At 35.8% G+C, this 20,603-nt stretch overlaps 1 protein-coding gene across 4 annotated transcripts in view; it reads left to right on the top strand.

Moving 5' to 3' along the window:
• Window positions 1-224: 224 nt before the first annotated feature.
• LOC106136964 (apoptotic protease-activating factor 1) overlaps window positions 225-20,603 on the top strand; it is a 35,802-nt gene continuing 15,423 nt past the window's right edge. For 2 of the 4 annotated variants that reach the window (XM_060945385.1, XM_013337684.2), the window contains exons 1-4: window positions 3,911-4,129; window positions 18,113-18,269; window positions 19,377-19,601; window positions 20,211-20,419. In XM_060945385.1, the coding sequence (XP_060801368.1) occupies window positions 18,132-18,269; window positions 19,377-19,601; window positions 20,211-20,419 (572 nt within the window). In that variant the 5' untranslated portion in view covers window positions 3,911-4,129; window positions 18,113-18,131. Of the gene's footprint in view, window positions 244-3,910; window positions 4,130-12,891; window positions 13,064-18,112; window positions 18,270-19,376; window positions 19,602-20,210; window positions 20,420-20,603 lie in introns of those variants that run through there. The other 2 variants (XM_060945384.1, XM_013337675.2) reach the window with 2 other exon arrangements.

Genomic DNA, 20,603 nt, shown 5'->3' with positions numbered 1-20,603 from the left:
TGAAATGATAAGATAATCAAATGAGGTGTTCCATGTGACACAATTCATACTTTTTGTTCTATATTTAGGGTCAAGGAAAGTCCTTCACAAATGATAACATGATCAGTGAGAAATATTATTTTCAATACATTCACATACTTCTATTGTTAGATAAAATGCATACGCAGTATGTGGAGATAAGAAGGAAATTCATGAATGAATAGAGTTAGTAGATTATTCTGCGTTGAGTTCTTGTCGAGTTCGGTAAGTACTTGGTTTGTTTAATATTTCTTTGTTGTCACATTAGCTATAATTTTTTTATAAAATGCAACTATACTTACTTATATGCAAAACAGTAATAAAAAGTGTGTAAAAACAGATTTTTAAATCAACTCATTGTGGTTGTAAGCCAACCAAAGCTAACCCAAAAACGAACGACAACCTTTTGGGCACTGTACTGTACTGTAGGGAAACGAATTGCAAGGACTCTTTTATTTGTAAGACTATAAAAAACCCTTACTAAAATTTGAGTAGTTTAAAAAGATACAACAAAAATTAATTTTTCCAATTTCCTACTATATTCAGTCATTCAAAATCACATCATTATTGTGCTTTATGAAATTAAATGAATCGAACATGTGATTCTGATCACCATAACTAACCACATTACAAGTTAGCTTCCCGCCAACTGTTCCCTGCCATTATCTGTCAATAAATAGGACCCTATTGTTATTTGGCAAAAAACGCATAAATCGAATCGATCTTCGAAACTGTCTGCCGTACACTTTGTTCTGCCTCTGTGTGGAACTCCCTAAAGAGCTATACATATTTGGAAGCAGTAAACGTCAAAATATTGTGTATCAGTTGTGCTAATGGTGGCACTTTGTAACGTCGCCATTAAGCTTGTATTGTTGCAGTTATCTGGGGATGTGGCCGCCAAATGTGCATTATTTTGTAACCACATTTTATTACCTCGACTTGCAAAAATTTACAGTTTATTACAGTGGCATAGATAATGTATGCAGAATGACTCATCATTTAGTTTGATACATAAGAAAGTTCTTGTCTTTGGCATATTTTACAAAAGTACTTATAATTAAAAACATAATATGGGTGAGAATGAATTTTATCACTACATAGAAATACATAGTCATATACATACAGAGGTAACGAATTTGTTTGAACGATAGACAAATTCAACATCGTAGCAATTGTTGTCAACGTAGATTCGTAACAAACAGCAAGTATGCCTATGACTACAAAAATTGAGTAATAAGTAAAATATTCAGATATATGTATATTAATATGAAGTGTATGATTTTTTTAAAGTTACCGTTTCCTATTAATCGACTGACATTAAAAGAGGAGGAAGATCTATGTTCCGCTGCCTTATATTGATCCACCTTAAATATCTCAACAGGTAGATTAGAAATGATAAAACCGAATTCGAGTAAGTCATAAAGTTTTTATTACAACTGCACAAACAAAAAAAACCGCTTTCATTCGGCAAATTCATTAGGATAATTAATTAGCAAATCCTATTACAGAATACACAGAAATGCCTCCGTTCTGATTAGATTAATGTTTTGTAATGAGAAAATCATTGGAATCGGCGGGAAAAAATACGAATCCCGGATCAGTCCGACTCTTGACGAATGAATGTAATGCCATTATGATTAGCATTATTCGGAGGGGCTCGGGATTCCGGTTTACGAGATAAAGCGAATTTCGCGAATACAAAGGACCTTCGCTTTTTTTCTTTCTTCGCTTTTTAATTTACCCCAAACATCTGTAGGCTCTCGCCGCTCTCGGTATAAAAGCGGTTTTAATCGTATTTGTTACGCCACATGTTATTGATAGTTGAATGGTTTGTTTAAATATTTTGGAGATAAAGCTACTTTAAGATGCGGCGACACGTTTATCACTTGGTGGTTCAGTATGTGAACTACAATTCTGGTTTGGGATTAGGACTAGTTGCCCTGTCTTCTGGCTCTGCTCCATATTCATAATACAAAGATAGGTAAATGTTTTTAAAGGGTTTTAAATTTTGTTAATCAATATCGAAATTTATAAACCTTTAAATAAGTTACAAATATCAGAAATTTGTTAAAATCATCTGTTGATAAAGTGGTTTAATTTAGCGTCTCTGCAATGTCATCAATATTAAAAATCAATTCCATGCCATTGTGAGTAAAACACTAGGAGAACTCTGAGTTACTTTTTACCAAATTCACATGGAACCCTAAAGAGTAGTCAAATCGGATGATTTTTAATTTATGTGGGGATTTAACAAATAATTATAGACACGATCTGTAAACAGTAAGCCGAAAGTTTTATTTTTTAACATATTTTATAGGCCCGGTTAATCCAGCGAGTTTTGTCACGGGTATTTAGAATAGTCGTGGCTGCACTAAATATGAATCTTTATGCTTCCACGTTGACATTAATCACAAAAGAGCTCATGATTTACACCATAACAGCACGAATCGACGTGCTGTTTAGTCTATGTTTAGTAGCACAGAGACAAATCATTGAAAATACAGAAGTAACATGTGAGCTTTCATACCTTCTACAGAAGAATATTTTAGCCCCGTGGAAAATAGCTATTTCTTTAAAATACCTAAGGCTAAATTTTTCATCGCGATGAGTACTATGAGCAAGAAGAAACATGATACCATACCTACTTACTTAATCGTTTCCACCAAATCATCCACTACAGTACAGTCACTTACTAGTTTAGTTACAACTTAGCTTAATTTCTGTTAATTCTATGTAGCATGCACTAGCAGCGGCTCACACGGACGACAAAAAGCACATTATTCTCGTTTTATAGGTTCTCGAGTGACCACGGGACACGTGCTTTGTTAAATGCGTCGCTGTACTAAAAACAAAGACTTCTTTATGAAACAACTTCAGTCGCCTTTACATGTCGCTCATTGTTTCGCTACATTTTAAAATCTGACGCAATCGCCGAGCATAACTTTCCACGCATTAGTTTTCATATCAAACCCTTGGACCTTTGTCGGTTGGGTCGACCTATAAAAATCTTATAATTAAAACTCAAATCGAAATATCGAAGTCAAGCCACGGCCGTTCGTATGTCAGTGACCGGTCCTGAATGGGACCTAATTTTTTTCAGGCCTTCGATTTGTGGGTTCTTGCTTTGTGATACAAAATTAATGATTTTTGGTCAGTGCTTCGTGGCACAAAGGGCCCAGTGACAATAGTGCCCCGCTGTCTGCTATATTGACGGAAGGCCGCGCTACCTACGCTCCTGGCAGTGGCATCCCTACCGTACTCCTTTGTCCACGAGAATTTTAGACTCGTCATGTACCCAATGGAAGCTCGTGAGAATAACCCACGGCATTTTATAAAACGATTCCCTAATTACGAGTCGAACGCGACTATACATCGTTTGTTATTTTCAATTTGTTCGTATTGTCTGCCGGCGGCACACTTTCGGCTTCAAGTGCACAACGCGGACATTTTAATCGTTGATTTACATCTTTTTATCATTGAAAAATATGCGGAGGTGTTCTTTAGTCTGTCGAACTTCAGAATGAATAAACTTTAATAACGAAGTCAATGCATCGGTGAAATGAAAAATCGGTGTGTAATCACGGGATTTTTATCAAAAAAGTATAGGTTTTTTTGGTTCGAATTGATCACCGACATCGTTTCTTTTATCTTATCAACAATCTTGGTCCATACGTCTTGTATTGTTATTATTCAAGTACGTTAATACGTGAAGCAAATAATATGAACAAGGATATAAATATTTGTTTGATAACGTAACAGTATGTCGCCATGCAGTCTACTTACCTATCACTGCAACACCTGACTCATCCTTGATAAGCTCAACAGTGGCGGTAATAGGGGGGAATCGCAGATAATAATTTATCTTTTCATTCAACAATTTTCAATATTCATCAAAACATTCACGTATAGACTTCGGCATTACGAGTACACGTTTCGAGTAGTACAAAGTCTTCTGAAAATCTTTTGTTGTGTAAGTATTTATTGAAATTCGACTTTCTGAAAGTGTTTATTGATTCTGAAGTTGGTGAGACACAGTTTAAAAGTACAAGTGTTAACATTTTGTGGAAATCTGCAATTATGTATAGCTACAAATTGGACTTTTCAAATATAGGTAAGTTTTTTCTTAATGGGTGATTATCCTTTATCAAAAAGGTCAAAGATCATCCTGATCAACAACTGTCTCCTGACGAAAAGTAGTAATTATATCCTCTTTGGTGATAAACATGCTTATATATTAATAATTAAACAACATTGATTTTTTTTTAAATTTGGATTTACTTTTATCTTCTGGATCTATCTTATATTTTTTTAACATTTTAATATTACTTGGTAATACTCGTAAAGTAACGTGTGGCCCTACTGTTTACTTCAACATCACGTTTACAATATCACATAGGCCCAATAAATTACGGGGCACATTCTCGCAGACCCAAACATCTTGCTTCATTCCAATTCTATTGTGAACCACTAGCATACATTGGGGTGGTCCCTGTTGTGAGTTTCTGACCACTATTTAACCCAAATACGCATTGTAAACACCCAAACTGACCACCCCACCTTCAAACATTGTCCCTTTAATTTATAGCATTTCAATATAATTTAATTAGCACCAAACTCTTTATAAATCTGACCATATCAATTCTATCGTCGACACTATACCTACGTTATGGTCAATAAATTTAGGGATTATCTTGTCCTATGCGGTGATTAGACGTCAATGTTTGAGGGAAAGTATAAAATTAAATCGTATAAGCCTACTTAATGGCTGATACAATGACTAAGCCACAAATGACAAATTGCTGTTATGAAAAGATCGGTAATATTGTTGGAGTCGTTAAGTTAGAACACCCACGAGCCTGATTTAATTATTGTGGACCTAATCAATTCTTTGTAGTAAATTACTAAAGTAGCATAGCACTTAGGAAATCTAGTTTACGAGTTGTTGAAATAATTGCAGGATTACCTGTTTCATTGTATAGTTAATTAAGACGATTACGATTTTGAAAATGGCGTTGTCTTTGGTTATAGTAAGCCCTTAATTTGGGAGTTCTTGTTATTATAAGTAACATCATATTATGAGATCTAATTAAGGCTTTTTTTATTGGACGTATCTAACTGCCTAATCTAAAAGATAAGACAAAAAATATTAAATGTTTTATAACAAGAACAAAATTGCAATTCAACGGCCAAGGAGCAACCAATACGGCTTTTTATCGAAAACAGCGAAGCGCATCGAAATATAAACAATTCCCGTAATTCATTCGGGATTCGGCCGGCGTCTAACAGAGATATACTGAAATGACCAATCACGGACGTGGCCGGACTCCGAAACATTGACATTTACCTTAACGTGTCCATTGTTGTTACACCGAAGCGAGCGAATTCGGATCGGATTCAGAGGCTGGAGCTAGTTCTGCCATTGTTTACGGGACTGGTTGGTTCAAGATATTGCAATATGCACAGGTGAGATAGTAGTATCGCAGGCGCATCTTTATTTTAGCGGTGGATAAGTATTTGCCCGCGGTTCGTGCTCGTGGAAATTTTCATTAAAAGTAGGTATCATACATTTGCTAATTAATTGATAAAAAAAATTATTAATCAACCAAACCCACACAAAATTTGATCAAAATCAGCCCATTTGTTATTATTGGTTTTAATGGAAGTATAAAATTGTTTACGTAATTTCAATTTTAAAAAAGCTTTTATTGTTTTGTTTCGGTTTAAAGATTTTCCGTGGTTCAGGAGAAAATACTTACTTCTTGAATTTTTCTAAATCTCTTTCATTTCAAACTTTCTAGCGTTTTCGTTACTATAATAAATGATGACATATTATTATAAATACAATGCCTTGTGATATAAAATTAAATAGAAGATATTCGGTAGCGAATTTCTGTGTAAACCATTCGAACCTTTGATTCGATAGTTACATTTGCTCCGAAATCGGCTGTTTCTATGACCATTACTGTAATGTAATTCCTTGTTTGTTTGAGAAGTAACACGGTAATATCATCTAACGTGATCTCTATTGTGGTTCGTTTTCATCTTATTCGAAAACCTAATTTACTTATTGGTTATGGTTTCCAATAGGTAATCAAATAAGTCCGATTTTGTTCTGAATTATAAAATTATTCTTGTTTCTATTTAAAAACAAAAAAAACTTGCTTTTTTTCCCACGCAGATTGGAAAAGTCAATCAAGGCGTAGAAACTTAGGATTCTTCTTTTAGCCGATGGGCTGGAAACCTGTCATTATCTCTCACTGACTAAACGTGACCTTCTAGTCGTGTAGCTTTTGGTTTTATATAGTTCTATCTACCCCGTAAAAGATAAATTTATACGTAATAGAGGTTTGTGTGTTTGTATATACGTTCAGGAAAGACGCGTCGGTTTTTATTACGAACGAGAACCGCAAGTAAAAATAATACACATACATATAATTTCGCATTAACTATAGTCTCAAAAAATCTGAATGGCCACGTCCAGCTCTATAGCTTAATGATAGATTAAGATCAAAATAGTGACAAATTACCCCATCTCCGAACAAAAGAATCTTGTTTTAAAAAACATATTTTATTAAGTACCTAAAGTATTAATCGTAGGCCTGCAGACTAGCATACATGACTTTTTTTACCTAAGCTAAGTAAGGATATTTAATTTACTTAGATAAAAAATGTTATACTCAATAAGAATAGGTTATTGAGGGTCTTATCCGTGTGACTGTCAATCGCGTATGCTATCATTAGATTCTTATATAAGGAAATGTTCCCTTTTACGTGAATTCCTACCTCACATGTCCTCATTATGTGCAAAGGATATGTTGTCTACAATTCTTGACCATAATACAAGTATTTACGTCAGTTGTCCTTTATATCTCGAGAAACAACTAGATTTATAGTTAATCAGTCCGTATTTGTTTAATACTTGTCTATCAGTTTGTGCTATAATTTTCTATCCATCCATACTTCCACATTTTCCATGACTGTCTGCATTTTTGTTCGCTTGCGGGGCTAAACCTCTGGACTGATTTTGATTAAGTTAACAATATACATAGTTATATAGGCTACTTTTTTCCAGAACTTCCCACGAGAACGTGGAGACATGAATAGTAGTAAAAAATGTTACGTACGATGTTTTAAGACTAAAGAAAACTTTAACATAGTTAGAATTTAAGTTACTACCAAACAAGGACCTTGCCTGCATATCAAATCTGTACTTTTGTTATAAGATATGATGTAAACAAAATACCTTAGTCTCTTACTCAGGAACACTAACACTCCTTCAATTTCCAATACTGTTGGTACTTAACCGTAATCCGAGTCAAAAGTCCTTATTTTTATTTAGTATGCCGTAAAATTTAACAACAATTGCCTTTTAGTGACTAGAAAGTGGGCATGTTTATGTTTATAACCCTTTAAGATTAAAGTGTTTCAAGTTCAGACGTACCGTATTATTTCTGAAGATGGGTGCATTACCATAACTCACTTACGTCGCTATCGGATATGCCTCTGACCATAGAGACAGTATAGTTTCTTTTGTTTCTCAAAGTGCGAACCTAATAGAAATTAAATGTTGCTTACGCTGGTACCTAATACTTACGAGTATGTAAGATTTACACAAGTATTAGGTACCAGGTACCTTTCATAGACCTTATCCCGTAGAGTTTATGATAAATGGCAATGTAAGTACACGAGCAATATTAAGTTGGTAGCTGTATAATGCACTAAAATTAACTTTTATTTTTAACTTTGAAGTTTATGCGAGTTTTAATTTAGATCTCTAGAATTTAGGGCAGTCGCCATTATCACTATAATTCTGACTCACATAACACCGCGCTCTATAATGTAGATAACTAACTCTAAATTTGCCTGTGACCTACACACTATGTAAAGCATATAGTTTCTCGAGACATTTTATGAACCAATAAACTGGTGTTTGACGATGCGAATGATAGCAACACTTACATAAATCATTTTCGTCAGCATTTCTTTACTTTTACATTTACATGGGTGGTAAAAGTATAGTGTAGGACAAGTCCCAACTGTAATAAGTTACTGAAAACTACCTACTGTTTTTTGGTAAATTTCTTTTCGAATTTTAATAACACCTTAGCCAATCCATTTTTGTGATAAAATAGCAGAATATATACATACCTACTATTTTTCTACTAATCTTCAAGTCAATGAGAAACTATGCTTACCTAACGCCAAAAATTGGTCGATCCAGGTGCGATATTGCAAATAGCCAAATAGCATTTGACTCCGAAGAGACCACACAAAACATGTCGTTTGCCGCCATTATACCGCTAAGAATCCCGCGCTATTGTGGTTGTCAAAACAAGATCGGTTACAATAAATCTTATTAAAATCCGCCACACACCGCCATTCAAGAGCTCCATTGACATAACCTAAAAAAAGTTTACTTACAAAATCTTGCGGATAACTTTTGTGATAACACATCTGCTTTTACCTGAATATGGTTCATGTCTAAACATTGAATCTATAAATAAAATTAATTGTAAATAAATAGTCCGATATTCACATCGATAAAATATTATTGGCATCTGTAGTATGGATAAAATATATAAAGTAATGAATATATTAATTTTTCGCTAATCATGACAATACATTTATTTTGTCCTTATTATTAGAACTGCCTGTTTATTTTGTAACTATATTATCTCTCTACTCCTCTTTGCAGTAGTTTCGGAAAAAAGTATGTTTAGTAGGTACCCGGCAATTATGTAGAGTAAACTACCCTACCCTACCCTAGACTTTGATACTTCCGAGATGCGCAGTAGCAATTTTATATATTAGTCTGCGCAGCGTCCATAGATTGGAATTTTGTTCAACTTGTATGCCGTACACTGAAGTACGTAAGTATTTATACAGACACTGTACGTACAAACAGATTATATTTATTTTATTTTTTGCCTTCATTATTTTATTTCACACACTGCTGTATTCTTATCACCGCTTCGTCTAACTTGCCCTTGGAAGTGAATTGATTTGTGGCGTGTTATGCTCTTAACAAAAGTTATGAGTCCGAAATAAAGTTCTTCAAAACAATCTATATATATAAAACTCTTCCGTTACTGAGTGACTGACTGACAGACAACGCACAGTCGAAACTACTGGTCGTAGACAGCTGAAATTTGGAATGTAGGTTCCTTGGGATATGTAGGGGAGCACTAAGAAAGGATTTTTGGAAATTCAACCCCCAAGGGGGGGAAAAGGGGTAAAAACGTTTCTATGAAAAATCTTATTCCTTGGGTTTATAAACTTGAAACTTGGCATGAACACGTACATAGGCAAGTAAATATGTTTGACATTATAAGTTTTTTCAAACTACCCTCCAATCGTGATTTAGGGGGTGCGATTGGGTGACTGATTTATTAACGCACAGCCGAAACCGCTCGGTATAGGAGTCTGAGATTTTGAACAGAGGTTCCTTTAGTAACATAAGTGAGCACTAAGAAGGGATTTTTGAAATGTCAACCCCCAAGGGGGGGAAACGGGATAAACTGAGCCGGGGCTGCGGGAAAGTTCTAACAAGATACCGTGGCCCCGGAACGCAAAGGGCAACTGAAGGAACGAGGTGGGTTTTAGTCAGTAAAAGTCTGACACTCCCTTCCGTTCCACCCAGAGCGAGAGAGGTCATTTGATGATTTCCCATCCTTAAAAAAAAAGACTTTGTATGATAACTTTCAGTTGTCTCTTTAACATACATAATAACATACATAATTATGTACATACATGCATAACATTAATAACATCACGCCTTTAAATCCCTATTTTGTGTTAACACTACCCATACAAACAGCTAAAAGGAAACAAGTGAAGAGACGAAATTTGTCCGCATCCATTTTCACCTAAATTCTTAACGTTAATGAGATTTACTTTTTATTATCAGGTCAACCTAATAGCCTCACATGTACGTATAACTTCATAAGAATTTTCTTTCAACTCCTAACCGTTGAGGAGTTGTACCTTCCATCATCAGCTCATTCACATGGGATGATGACTATCAGACGCAAATACTTAAACAGAAGGAAATCCTGTAAGGCCTCTTCGTCCTATAAATCCTGTTTTTTTTTTCTTTTGAGACGATGATTTTGTCTCGCTTTACTTTTTCTATATAGATTTGTATGTATACTAATATTATAAAGAGGAACAATCTATTTTTTTATATGTTTGTTTGTTTACACATGTAATCGATAAACTCCGAAACTACTGAATCGATTTCAAACATTCACCATTAGAAAGCTACATCATCCCTGAGTAACACAGGCTATATTTAATTCCAGTTGTAACAAGATTTCAGCCTGTGGAAGAAAAAGCCCTGTCGAGATCATTAAAAAACGCTATATATAACCGAATTACACGTGGGCGAAGCCGCGGGCGGAAAGCTAGTGATACAATAAACCCTGAAACCGCCTTTTGTAAAGTGGTAAAATTATAGCGCTATCTTACGGTTTCAGACAACATCAATTTGTTGTTGCAATGTTTTGAACTTATGAACGTATGTATGCTTACGAATTTACATTAAATCCAACAGATGTCTCTATATGTAATCATTTGCACGTTGGTTCACAGCTGCGATAGGATTCGAATCTGTGAAACTTGGAACAAACGTTTCATCTTCTGAGTTTTCTGAAGCAAACTCCAAACTTTAATAATAATTCAGAATGGAAAAATTACCTCAATGGATCTATTTTTACCCGAACACTTTGTTCCACTTTGTTCCAATTAGAAAGAAACAGATTTTTCATTACCCTCAATATCTTTCTAATTACACCAATTACAAAAAGAGGGAGAGGGAGGGATATCGAAACATTTAGAGATTTTTTGCGTCTGCATTTTGGAAAAAATGAAATCTTCGTGAAGGTGTCTTAGTCTGAGAGACCTACCATCCGTGACCCGTGGATTCAACGTTAGTGGTAAGGAAAATTCGAACTAATTTATTTGTTTGTTCTTAATTGTAACTATTACAATTTGAAAACAATAGGCGGACTTAATGCTTATCACACTATATAACAGTCTTTGAGAATGTGCGAATGATGTTGATGAATGATGAAAAAAGTTTCATAGTTTAAAAAACATGTTCCATTAGCACCTGTAGCGGGAGCGTCACGTGATTTTGTGACTTGTGGCGTATAGATGTCGCCACATAACTAACATCATACTTGCATGTTGTTATATGGTTGCAAACAATAGAAAATCAAGTTTTCTCTATTTATGTGTTTTTACCTTTCTACCCAAAGGTTGGCTGGAAGAGATTGCAAAGCGATAAGTCCGCCTTTGCTCAACATATTTAAGTATAATGTATGTTTCTACTAAATATGTACTTTTATGGATAATAAAGATAATTTGTATTTGTAACTATTTTCCTTATTGTTTTTCGATAATTACTTTTACTTTGTTAATAATGGATGGATACGATTCATCGATTCGATGTCTTATTTTTAAGTCAATAGTCAATACTCTAAGCTTATTTTGACAAATTGAATGAATGAAATGAACTTGAATGAACCAGTCAATGAAAGAACGTGAGACGAGAACAAGAAACAAGAAATGAACAAGAAGAATGAAATGAATGAATGCATAGGAAATGCAATACGGTGCATGAGCACGAACTTCATTTCTATCGCGCTCAAACAAACAAGAAACAGTATTGCCACCTTAGCACATGTAGCGCTGTTTTGGCTATTATGGTAATAGTTCATAGGAAAAGGCGAAGGCGTTTTTCAACCATTTTGTGCTATTTATTTGACTACTTGTTCGTATTTATTTTTATTTAAAAATACTATGACAAGAATAATTTTCATAAGTTCATCATCATACTCAGCAGTGGAGACATTTAATGGCTATGGACTAAAGACTCGTACAGCATGCCGCCAACGTTGTACGACCTGGATCGTATCGACTCGAACAGGCGGTGTCGACCAAAACTAGTGCAGCGTTCGGCCGACTAACGACCAGCGACTGATTGTCAGTGTTGCCAGCCAAACGATTCAGAGGCCGTCACATCACACACCAGGCTACATTAACACTTATTAGTCGTTCGCTGGGAACTTAGAACTCGCGATCCATTATTTTTTATAAAATTGTGGTTATCCGATAAACTTCTCAACCAATTTTAATGACCCACGAACTTAAAAATTAAATTGACAGTTCGTACATAAAAATCGGACTGTTTGGAATGTTTATGTTCGCTAAACTTGACTCCAATGTACATGTAAATAAGGAATGTTCAATGAAACTAGTGAATGTGTGAACTGCACGAAAGTTCGGATATATTATTTTGCACACAATTCAAAAACAGATTTACAACTTACAATGTTTCGTATAAGTTAAAACTAGTTTATGCAATTGGCATGCCTACAGCTCATGACGCGCGGGGAACAACTGGCTCAGTCGCTCTACATCCCGCACACGCTTAATGTCCCTACAAGACCAACAGTTCGAAGGTTGCGATAACGTTTTGCAAACATACTTCCAAAAAAATGTATTGTCAAGCTCCAAGTTTATTGGTAGACTCTAAGAGTAGATCTCACTCGCGTCGCTCGCTCGGCCAAATATATATTTCTGTGACGCCACCAAGCTGGATATTATATAGGTAACTAAAGCTGTAACAAACCATATGCGCATTTTTGTTACTACTGAATAATTAATATTTAATATTTTTTAAGGTGTAATTAATAACATATGTAATAACTATACAGTACATATATACAAAAAAAAAGCGCGTTCCGTCAATCTTGAAAATAGCGTTTTTAAGTTCAATTTAGCGCGCTTTAAATGACAGTAGGCGGCAACACAGACAAGAAGGAACCGAAAGCGACAACTACCACGAACTTGCATCGTTTGTCTGTCGTCTGCGCTCCGTGCATGGTGCATTTTGTATTTTTGCATTGTTGTTTTGAAGATTGAATGCATCGCTGCAGCTAACAAATATGAGAGAAATATTGTAGTGAGTAATAATTATTTGTGTCAAAGCAAAAAAGTGGCTGCTGTATACTATGGAGGGTTAAAGTTAGTGAACCAGGGGGTAAGTTATTCATTTTGAAAATCCTAGAACGGTTAGGTACTTATATCCATAAAGCTCTTGCTAATACAACAAAAGATTTACTACCATTTAGTTATGTAAAACATGTGGTAACAAGTTTATTGTATTATTTTTTAACAAAATGCACTTATTAACATTTCTTTATTTTACTTTAAATTGAGTCATATAAACTCAATTTCAACCAGTTCAGCATGACGGTTACTTCGATTGTTAGCTTATTTTAAAAAAATATACACATTATATAATAATAAATTATGGAAATAGCGTTAATTTCGTCTAAATAATAGTTTCGAATTAAGCTAGATTTGTAACAAAAGAAATGAGATTCCTTTTGAAGCCTTACTAGGTAACAATCTCATTTGGCAGTAAGTTAATCGTACAAACGCGATGACAAACTATTCTTATTTATTTTTACAAGTATTTATATTTGTTTGTATTGCAAAAAGCTGATATTGACTCATTTTGGACTGAAGATGTTATAACAGACCACCTGGAGTGGTTTGACTCAGTAACTTTAAACTGCTTCAATGAAGATGGATATTTAAGAAAAATTTTATACTACTACTGTAACTAGTATAACTGATAGAAGCCAAATTATTCTATTACTACTGCTGCCTACTTCGAATACTGCAGACCTCGTAATGAATTATCAGTGAAAACCGACTCATATCCAGTTTTAGTTGCACTACCTATTTATTTATTTATTTAAACTTTATTACACAAAAAAACAAAAAATGTACAAAAGGCGGACTTAATGCCGTTTGGCATTCTCTACCAGTCAACCAGCTGACCAATACCTATAGCAATGCTCGGGGCTCGGGATCTTCCTCCTGGCTTTAGTCCCAGTTGCATCGTCTCCTCTTTGGAAAGTAGCCCGGGGATATGCCCTTGACTCTGGATCCTGGACTGGGTGAGTTGGGTTTTTGCATGAAGCAAATCCCATCTGACCTCTGCAAGGTAAACCTAACCTGTTTTGGATCCATGGTTCAGGTTCAGTCTCATCTTTATCCTTCTGATAAAAATGATTGAAGGATGATGAATATCTCTCATCATAGCAAATTTATAGTCAGCACTTTTAAACTGAACTTCACTTGAACAGCACTTTTAAGTCATACATTTTACATTCTATGAAAAGAATTTTTGTTATAATAGTTAATGATTTACCTGAAGCAACCCATGCTGATAAAATATAACAATGTTTCAAAAGTTTTAGTTTTTAAAAGATGAAATTTTAAAAAGAAAACAATAATAGTGAATTAAAGCCTCTTACCAATAATTATTATTTCCTAATTTCTGAGTAACAAAAGAAAACAATAGTTTGCTGAGTGGATGTTACTTGGCCATTGAGATGTTAATCCCTATTGTGTAGTTTTTTTTTCTTTTTTACCCTTAATCTTTACTATTTTTGAATTCTAATATGCAAAACTCAATTGTGTAACAGTCCTTCTATGAATAGATTTTAGAATATCCTTCTTCCTCCTGGCTATAGTCACGGTTGCATCCTCATCAATCTTGAGACGAGACCGGAATAAGCGCTTGACCATGGATCCTAGATTGGTTGAGTCAGGTTTTTACATGAAGTGACTCCCCACCGACATTTGTAACCTAACTTGTATAGGATCATATGGTTACACATCCTGTTGCCAGAATGTGCAGGTTTCCTCACTATGTTTTCCCCCCCCTGTAAGAGCATCGGTTAGTCATCAAACTAATGTGCATAACTTCGAATATAGTCATTGGTACATGGCCACGGTGGGATTTCTATCTGTGCCTTTATTAACCAGGCACCTGACCGATTCGACCATCGACGCTCTATTACGCTCTCTAGATATAAGTTAAGTAATAATGCATAATTTTTGTAGTCCACAAGGTATTCAAAGATTAGAATGTTTTATAATTCTTTGAACCTTATAATTTTTAGACGGCAGGCGTCATCTGCCATTAAATAGATGTCAGAAATACTAAAAGGGCAGGCCCATACTCGTAAATTCCTCGTTAGTCGTGTCCTGTTATATGAGAGTGTGAAATCGCTAGAGCAGCACAAGCAAGATCTAGTGTCATCCTGCGCTGACGCAGGGTGTGCGGAGATACGTTGTCGTGTTTGAAAAACCGCGTGAAAAACTCCGGTATCTCGCGGCAGCCAACAACAGCCGCCTACACTGGTACTTCTTCTTAGTCGTGTCACTCTTGACAGAGTGGTCGTGGTCATCATGTAGTGTTGGAGGCGGGCGCCAATGTGCGCCTTACGATGTCCCGCTTTCCATTTCTCCCTGCTGGAAGTCATCCTGCTGCACTCGTTGAGTGAAACGCCAATCACAGACTTTATTTGGTCGGTCCATCGCATGGGTGACCTCCCGCGCGGTCGAGAGCCTTCCACTTTACCCTGGACAACAAGCCGTTCTATGGATCGGTTGCCTCTCCTTGTAACGTGTCCAAAGAATGTCAAAATGCGAGATTGTACTAAGCGAAATAGTCGCTGCTTAATACCGAGCTCTTGGAGTATCGAGACGCTAGTGCGGAACTCTGTCCAAGACACGCCAAGCATTCTCCTCCAGCACCACATCTCTAGGGCGTCTATCTTTTTTCTTTCCACTTCTCGCAATGTCCACGTTTCAGCAGCGTACAAAAATATGGGGAAAATAAGCGTGCGCACCAGTCTGGTCTTTGTGGTCTTAGTGATGCTACGATTCCTCCATACTTTTCTCATTCTGTCCATTGCCGATCTTGTGATTGCCATTCTTCGCTTTATCTCGTCGATACATCCACCGCTATTCGAAATCAGAGCGCCAAGGTAAGTGTACGATTGGACCACGTCACAGTTCGCGATTCTAGGTACTTCTGGCGAATTACTGTTAGCGCGATCATTATTTATTAGATACACTGGTACTAACCTACCGATTATCTTGGTAACTTTCTGGCTATGCAGCCTCCGCCGGGTCTAGGTAGAAAGGGAAAGCCAAAGAGATTCTAGCTTTCCGTCATGAAATGCATGATAATATGCATGCCAATGGTCTTAAAACTGAAGATGCTGGCAACTGGACAAAGTGGAAGGAAAAAGCCTTGAATTCCGTAATCAGATGACAATAATGGGACCACTGTAGATTGTCCTATTTTTTTTTTTCTCAGCTCATTTAGTTTCATAGTAACAGTACACAACAACCTGAGCATTTTATTTTTGTAATGCCAGTAGCTATGGAATCTACCAAATCATGTTAATGCAGGTCTTAGGTTTTCTTAACCTACTTATCAGTTTCGTAAATTTTCCCCAAGTAAATAAACCAATTGACTTCTCCCAGGCAAAGACGCCACGGGATAAAACACCAAGAGGATGATCATGTCATGACTTAGTGGATGAGACTGGTCTGCAACCTAAAAAGATTCAAAATTCATCTTCCTATAGCAATTACGTAGCCAACAAGTTAGTCATAAATCAGCCTTGGCCGTAACACTTAGGTCGTTGACATTGTGAAGTACCTAAGTATATTTTGGATATTTACTTGTCTTGAAATGTAGGTGGCACGGATCCGCAAGGTCGTGTTATCTCAGTGTGAATAATTTATGTAGTAGTAAGGCAACGCTTCGTCAGTCAAACGGTTCGCATACCTAGTAGCGTTATCTTGTTGGTCGAAATATGTGTATTAAAGTTTAATTGTGTAAAATATTTGTATAATAGTGAATTTTAATTGGAACAGGTATCTGAATTTATAGTGAAGTGACAAAACTCATAAATTTGTAAAAAAATAAAGTGTTTATAAAAAATATTACTTATTTCTTCTATATGGATGAGATATAAGGTAAATCACAAATTTGACCAACTTTACACAGGTTTATTTTACTTTTACGCATTATTTTGAAACTAGTGGCCGCCCGCGACTTCGTCCGCATGGAAACCCTATCAACCCCGCGGGAACTTCGAGTTATAAAGTAGCGTTTATGTTATTCTGGGTATTCAGCTACATACCAAATTTCATCGTAATCGATTTAGTAGTTTTTGCGTGAAAGAGTAACAAACATCCATACTGACATCCTGACATACAAACTTTCGCATTTGTAATATTAGTAGGATATGACAAATAACACACGGCTCTCTAATTAGCACGGGTAGCATATTTATAAATGTTGAGCAAGGAGTTAGGAGTGAAGGAGAATTATGGAATAGGAACCGAATGACTATATTCGCCATTATAATAAATACAATGCCATGTGATTGCTTACATTTGACGAAACTATTTATCAGCCTACTTGCCGATCGTCAATTTGATAGCATGACGACATCAGTGATGTTTATCATGGTCTGTACACGAATTTAATATTCGTTACCAGCTATGTCCCCTGGTTACTTCCTTGTTTTACATAATGGATGCTATATGATACTACCGCGAAAAAAAATTAAGTTTTAAGTTAAGACTGCACTCAACGGTCCAACATTAAACATTAAAGGCCCATGGACACTAAAAGCAGGTCAGAAGCACCGGACTTTGACTTGTCCCTAGTTCCTCAATACACAATTAAACTATCACGAAACTTATGCCTTATGCCATGTTTTTCTTTAGTCTTTTTATATGAAAGTCGAATAATTAGCAATATTCTTTGTTATTGAACGACGGACAACGCCCAACTATACTAGTGAAAAGATGAAGTTTGTCAGTTTCTCGAAATTTTCGGTGAGAAACTGAATGATGCTCGTTGATAAATGCTGGTACAACAGCACTTCAATCTACCCAGATTCACTGCAAATTCGCCTTTAATGCCGCGTCATAGAATTCCATTCAGGGTACTTTGATATTTTATGTATGTATATGTATTTATAGTGTCATGTATGTATTTACGCATTTTTTTTTGTAATGTATGTATTTTGTCAGTATGAATGTGCACTTTATCGCACCACCAACTTAAAGTTTTTTCTGTTTGGTCAGCTGGTTGACTGGTAGAGAATGCCAAACGGCATTAAGTCCGCCTTTTGTATATTTTTGTTTTTTGTGCAATAAAGTTTAAATAAATACTTCAATATCAGTATTATTTTGGTTCCAGATGAAACTATCAGCTAAAAATGGATTATCGGAAGAAGTTGTTGCTGCAAAGCAACAGGACGGCCATCTTACAGGACCTGGAGGTGGCCGACGTCATCGACCAGCTGCTTACTAGTGGCACAATCACGGTGGACGATATGGAACTAATGGAAACTTTGGTAAGACCCCATTTTCTTCCTGGCATTAATACCAGTTTTACATTCACCTCCTGGAGAAAACCCCAGGATGCACCTTTAGATATTATCCTGAATTGGGTGAGTCAGGTTTTTACAAGAAGCTACTCTTGTCTGACCTCACCAATCTTTGCAGAGTAACCAAACCCGTTTTGGATCTTGGTTAGACATGCAGAATTGGTCGTTGGTTAATGGCCGTCATGCCGCTTCTATGGAAAAAAGGTTTTTTTTTATAGGGAACTGGTCAAATTAAATTAAACCTTGCAATTAAATTTCATTGGTACCGTTGAATACCTATAACAATTTTTTTTATTATTTGGTCTTCTCATAGGTATAAAAGATTTGCCTAAGTTGTCGTGATTTATCAATTCACATTAATGTTTTAGATACTGAAACCCGTTGTTTTCAATTCCATCATGGAACCACACAGCTAAACGTCGCTTCTCAGTCTTTTCGAGATTGTTGGCTTTGTCTACCTCTTGAGGGATATGGACGTGATCTGTTTATTTATTAATTTATGTACACATAAAACGTCGAGAATGATAAACACAAGAAACATAATACCAGAGGTTCTGCTTAATACAAAAGAAATCTCTTCCAGCAGACCCGTGATAGTAGAAACCTTCGAACATACAAGTCTCTAGATATCGTCTATTGATGAGCTCATAATAAACCTTGCTCGCCGAAAACACTTAATTGTTGTTCATTGTGTTAATTACTCTAAATTTTATCACAAGTATGTTAAAAAACCTATACATGTCCATTATCGACAAGGTAGTTTTTGCTATTAGTGAAGTTTTTAGGGTAATGGTTTAGAGTATATGTGAACGGAAGACACATTAATTTTTAAATGTTTATTTATTTTTATATATGTAGGCAAGAAGGTAATTCATGGTCTAGTCTAGACCCTCGTTTACACCAATGTATGTTACAAGGTGAGTGTGCAAACTTATGTTCATCGAAATACCTACAAGTTTCAACAAATCCTGGCTTTGAGTAGCTCAGGTATATCTTTAACAAAGTTAACCCATATGTATTTATTGGTGATTTATTTGGTCTTGCACTTCAAGTATCAATTTCTTTTTATTTCAGCCAAGCCGCATAGAAAAAACAAAACATTTATTGGATCTCATAGAGAACAGCACTGACAATGCTTTTCAGGCGTTTTTGGACTGTTTGAAGAAGGACTACGAATGGCTATGGACCCTACTGTCAGGGGACACCAATACCGACGTCCTAAACACCAGTATCGAAGATAACCTTAGTAAGGGAGATGTGCCGAGATTACCGCAGTATTATGTGCGCAGACCTTTAGTGGTAAGTTTATAGTTTAACTGATTTCTTACGCGTTGCAACATACTATTCATAAATAATACAGGTATTAAACGCCAACGTAACGTACCTTTACTTTATCTCGGACGTTTTGAATCGTGTTACCACGGATGATCACCGAGTGACTGAAAACCTGCGGGTTATTGCTCCGTCTGCACGGCAGAATGTTCTTCTAAAGCCAAGTTATTAAGTTTTATTTGCTTGAAAAACATACTTTTGGCTACGGTCGCTATTTATTATTATTTATTATTTGTGGTTAATTTTTAGAATGCAATTTGCTAAGTCTCTAAACAATGATATACTGAAAACCAGAAAGGAAGATAGTCTCGACAAGATAAATATACTAAGAGTATTGGATTTTCCCAATTACTGATATCTTAATGTTAGTGATACTTTACTGTGGAATAATATCGCTCCTGCCAAGGTTGCGGAAATCAGCAAGGATTCGCATTTGTGTAAAAACCTGATTTACCCAATCCAAGATCGTGGTCGTCTCACTCGGTCCAAACGAAGACGCAACCAGAAGGAACGCACGTTGACGATAGTAATTCCTTCTTCAAATAACCTTTAGTATTTCATTTTCTTTATTTCCAGGAAAAAAACGTATTACACGACTTAAAGAAACTGTCACGTCACAAAGCCTTAGTCCTACTTGGCACCATAGGTTCGGGGAAGACAACCATAGCCATCAGTGTTATCAGAAACAACCCAGATTTAGTTAGCGACAGCTTCAACGGAAAAGTATTCTGGCTGAATTGTAGTAATTGCAAAAATGATTACGATATTACAGCTTTGCAGAACAAGTGAGTACATACCACCATTTGAAACCTTAATAGAACAAGAATACTATTCTATATTATATTCATACTTACGACCTACATTTTTCCAAACGAATAACAGCCTTTACATACTCGTCGCTGTTGTTAAATCTATAATAAAAATGGCGTATTACGAGTATACGCCTTTTCTTGGAAATCATAGTTATAT

The sequence above is a fragment of the Amyelois transitella genome, chromosome 8, assembly GCF_032362555.1.
Source record: "Amyelois transitella isolate CPQ chromosome 8, ilAmyTran1.1, whole genome shotgun sequence".
NCBI lineage: Eukaryota > Metazoa > Arthropoda > Insecta > Lepidoptera > Pyralidae > Amyelois > Amyelois transitella.
Note: the sequence above shows the minus strand (reverse complement) of the source record. Positions and strands in the feature narration are given on the sequence as shown.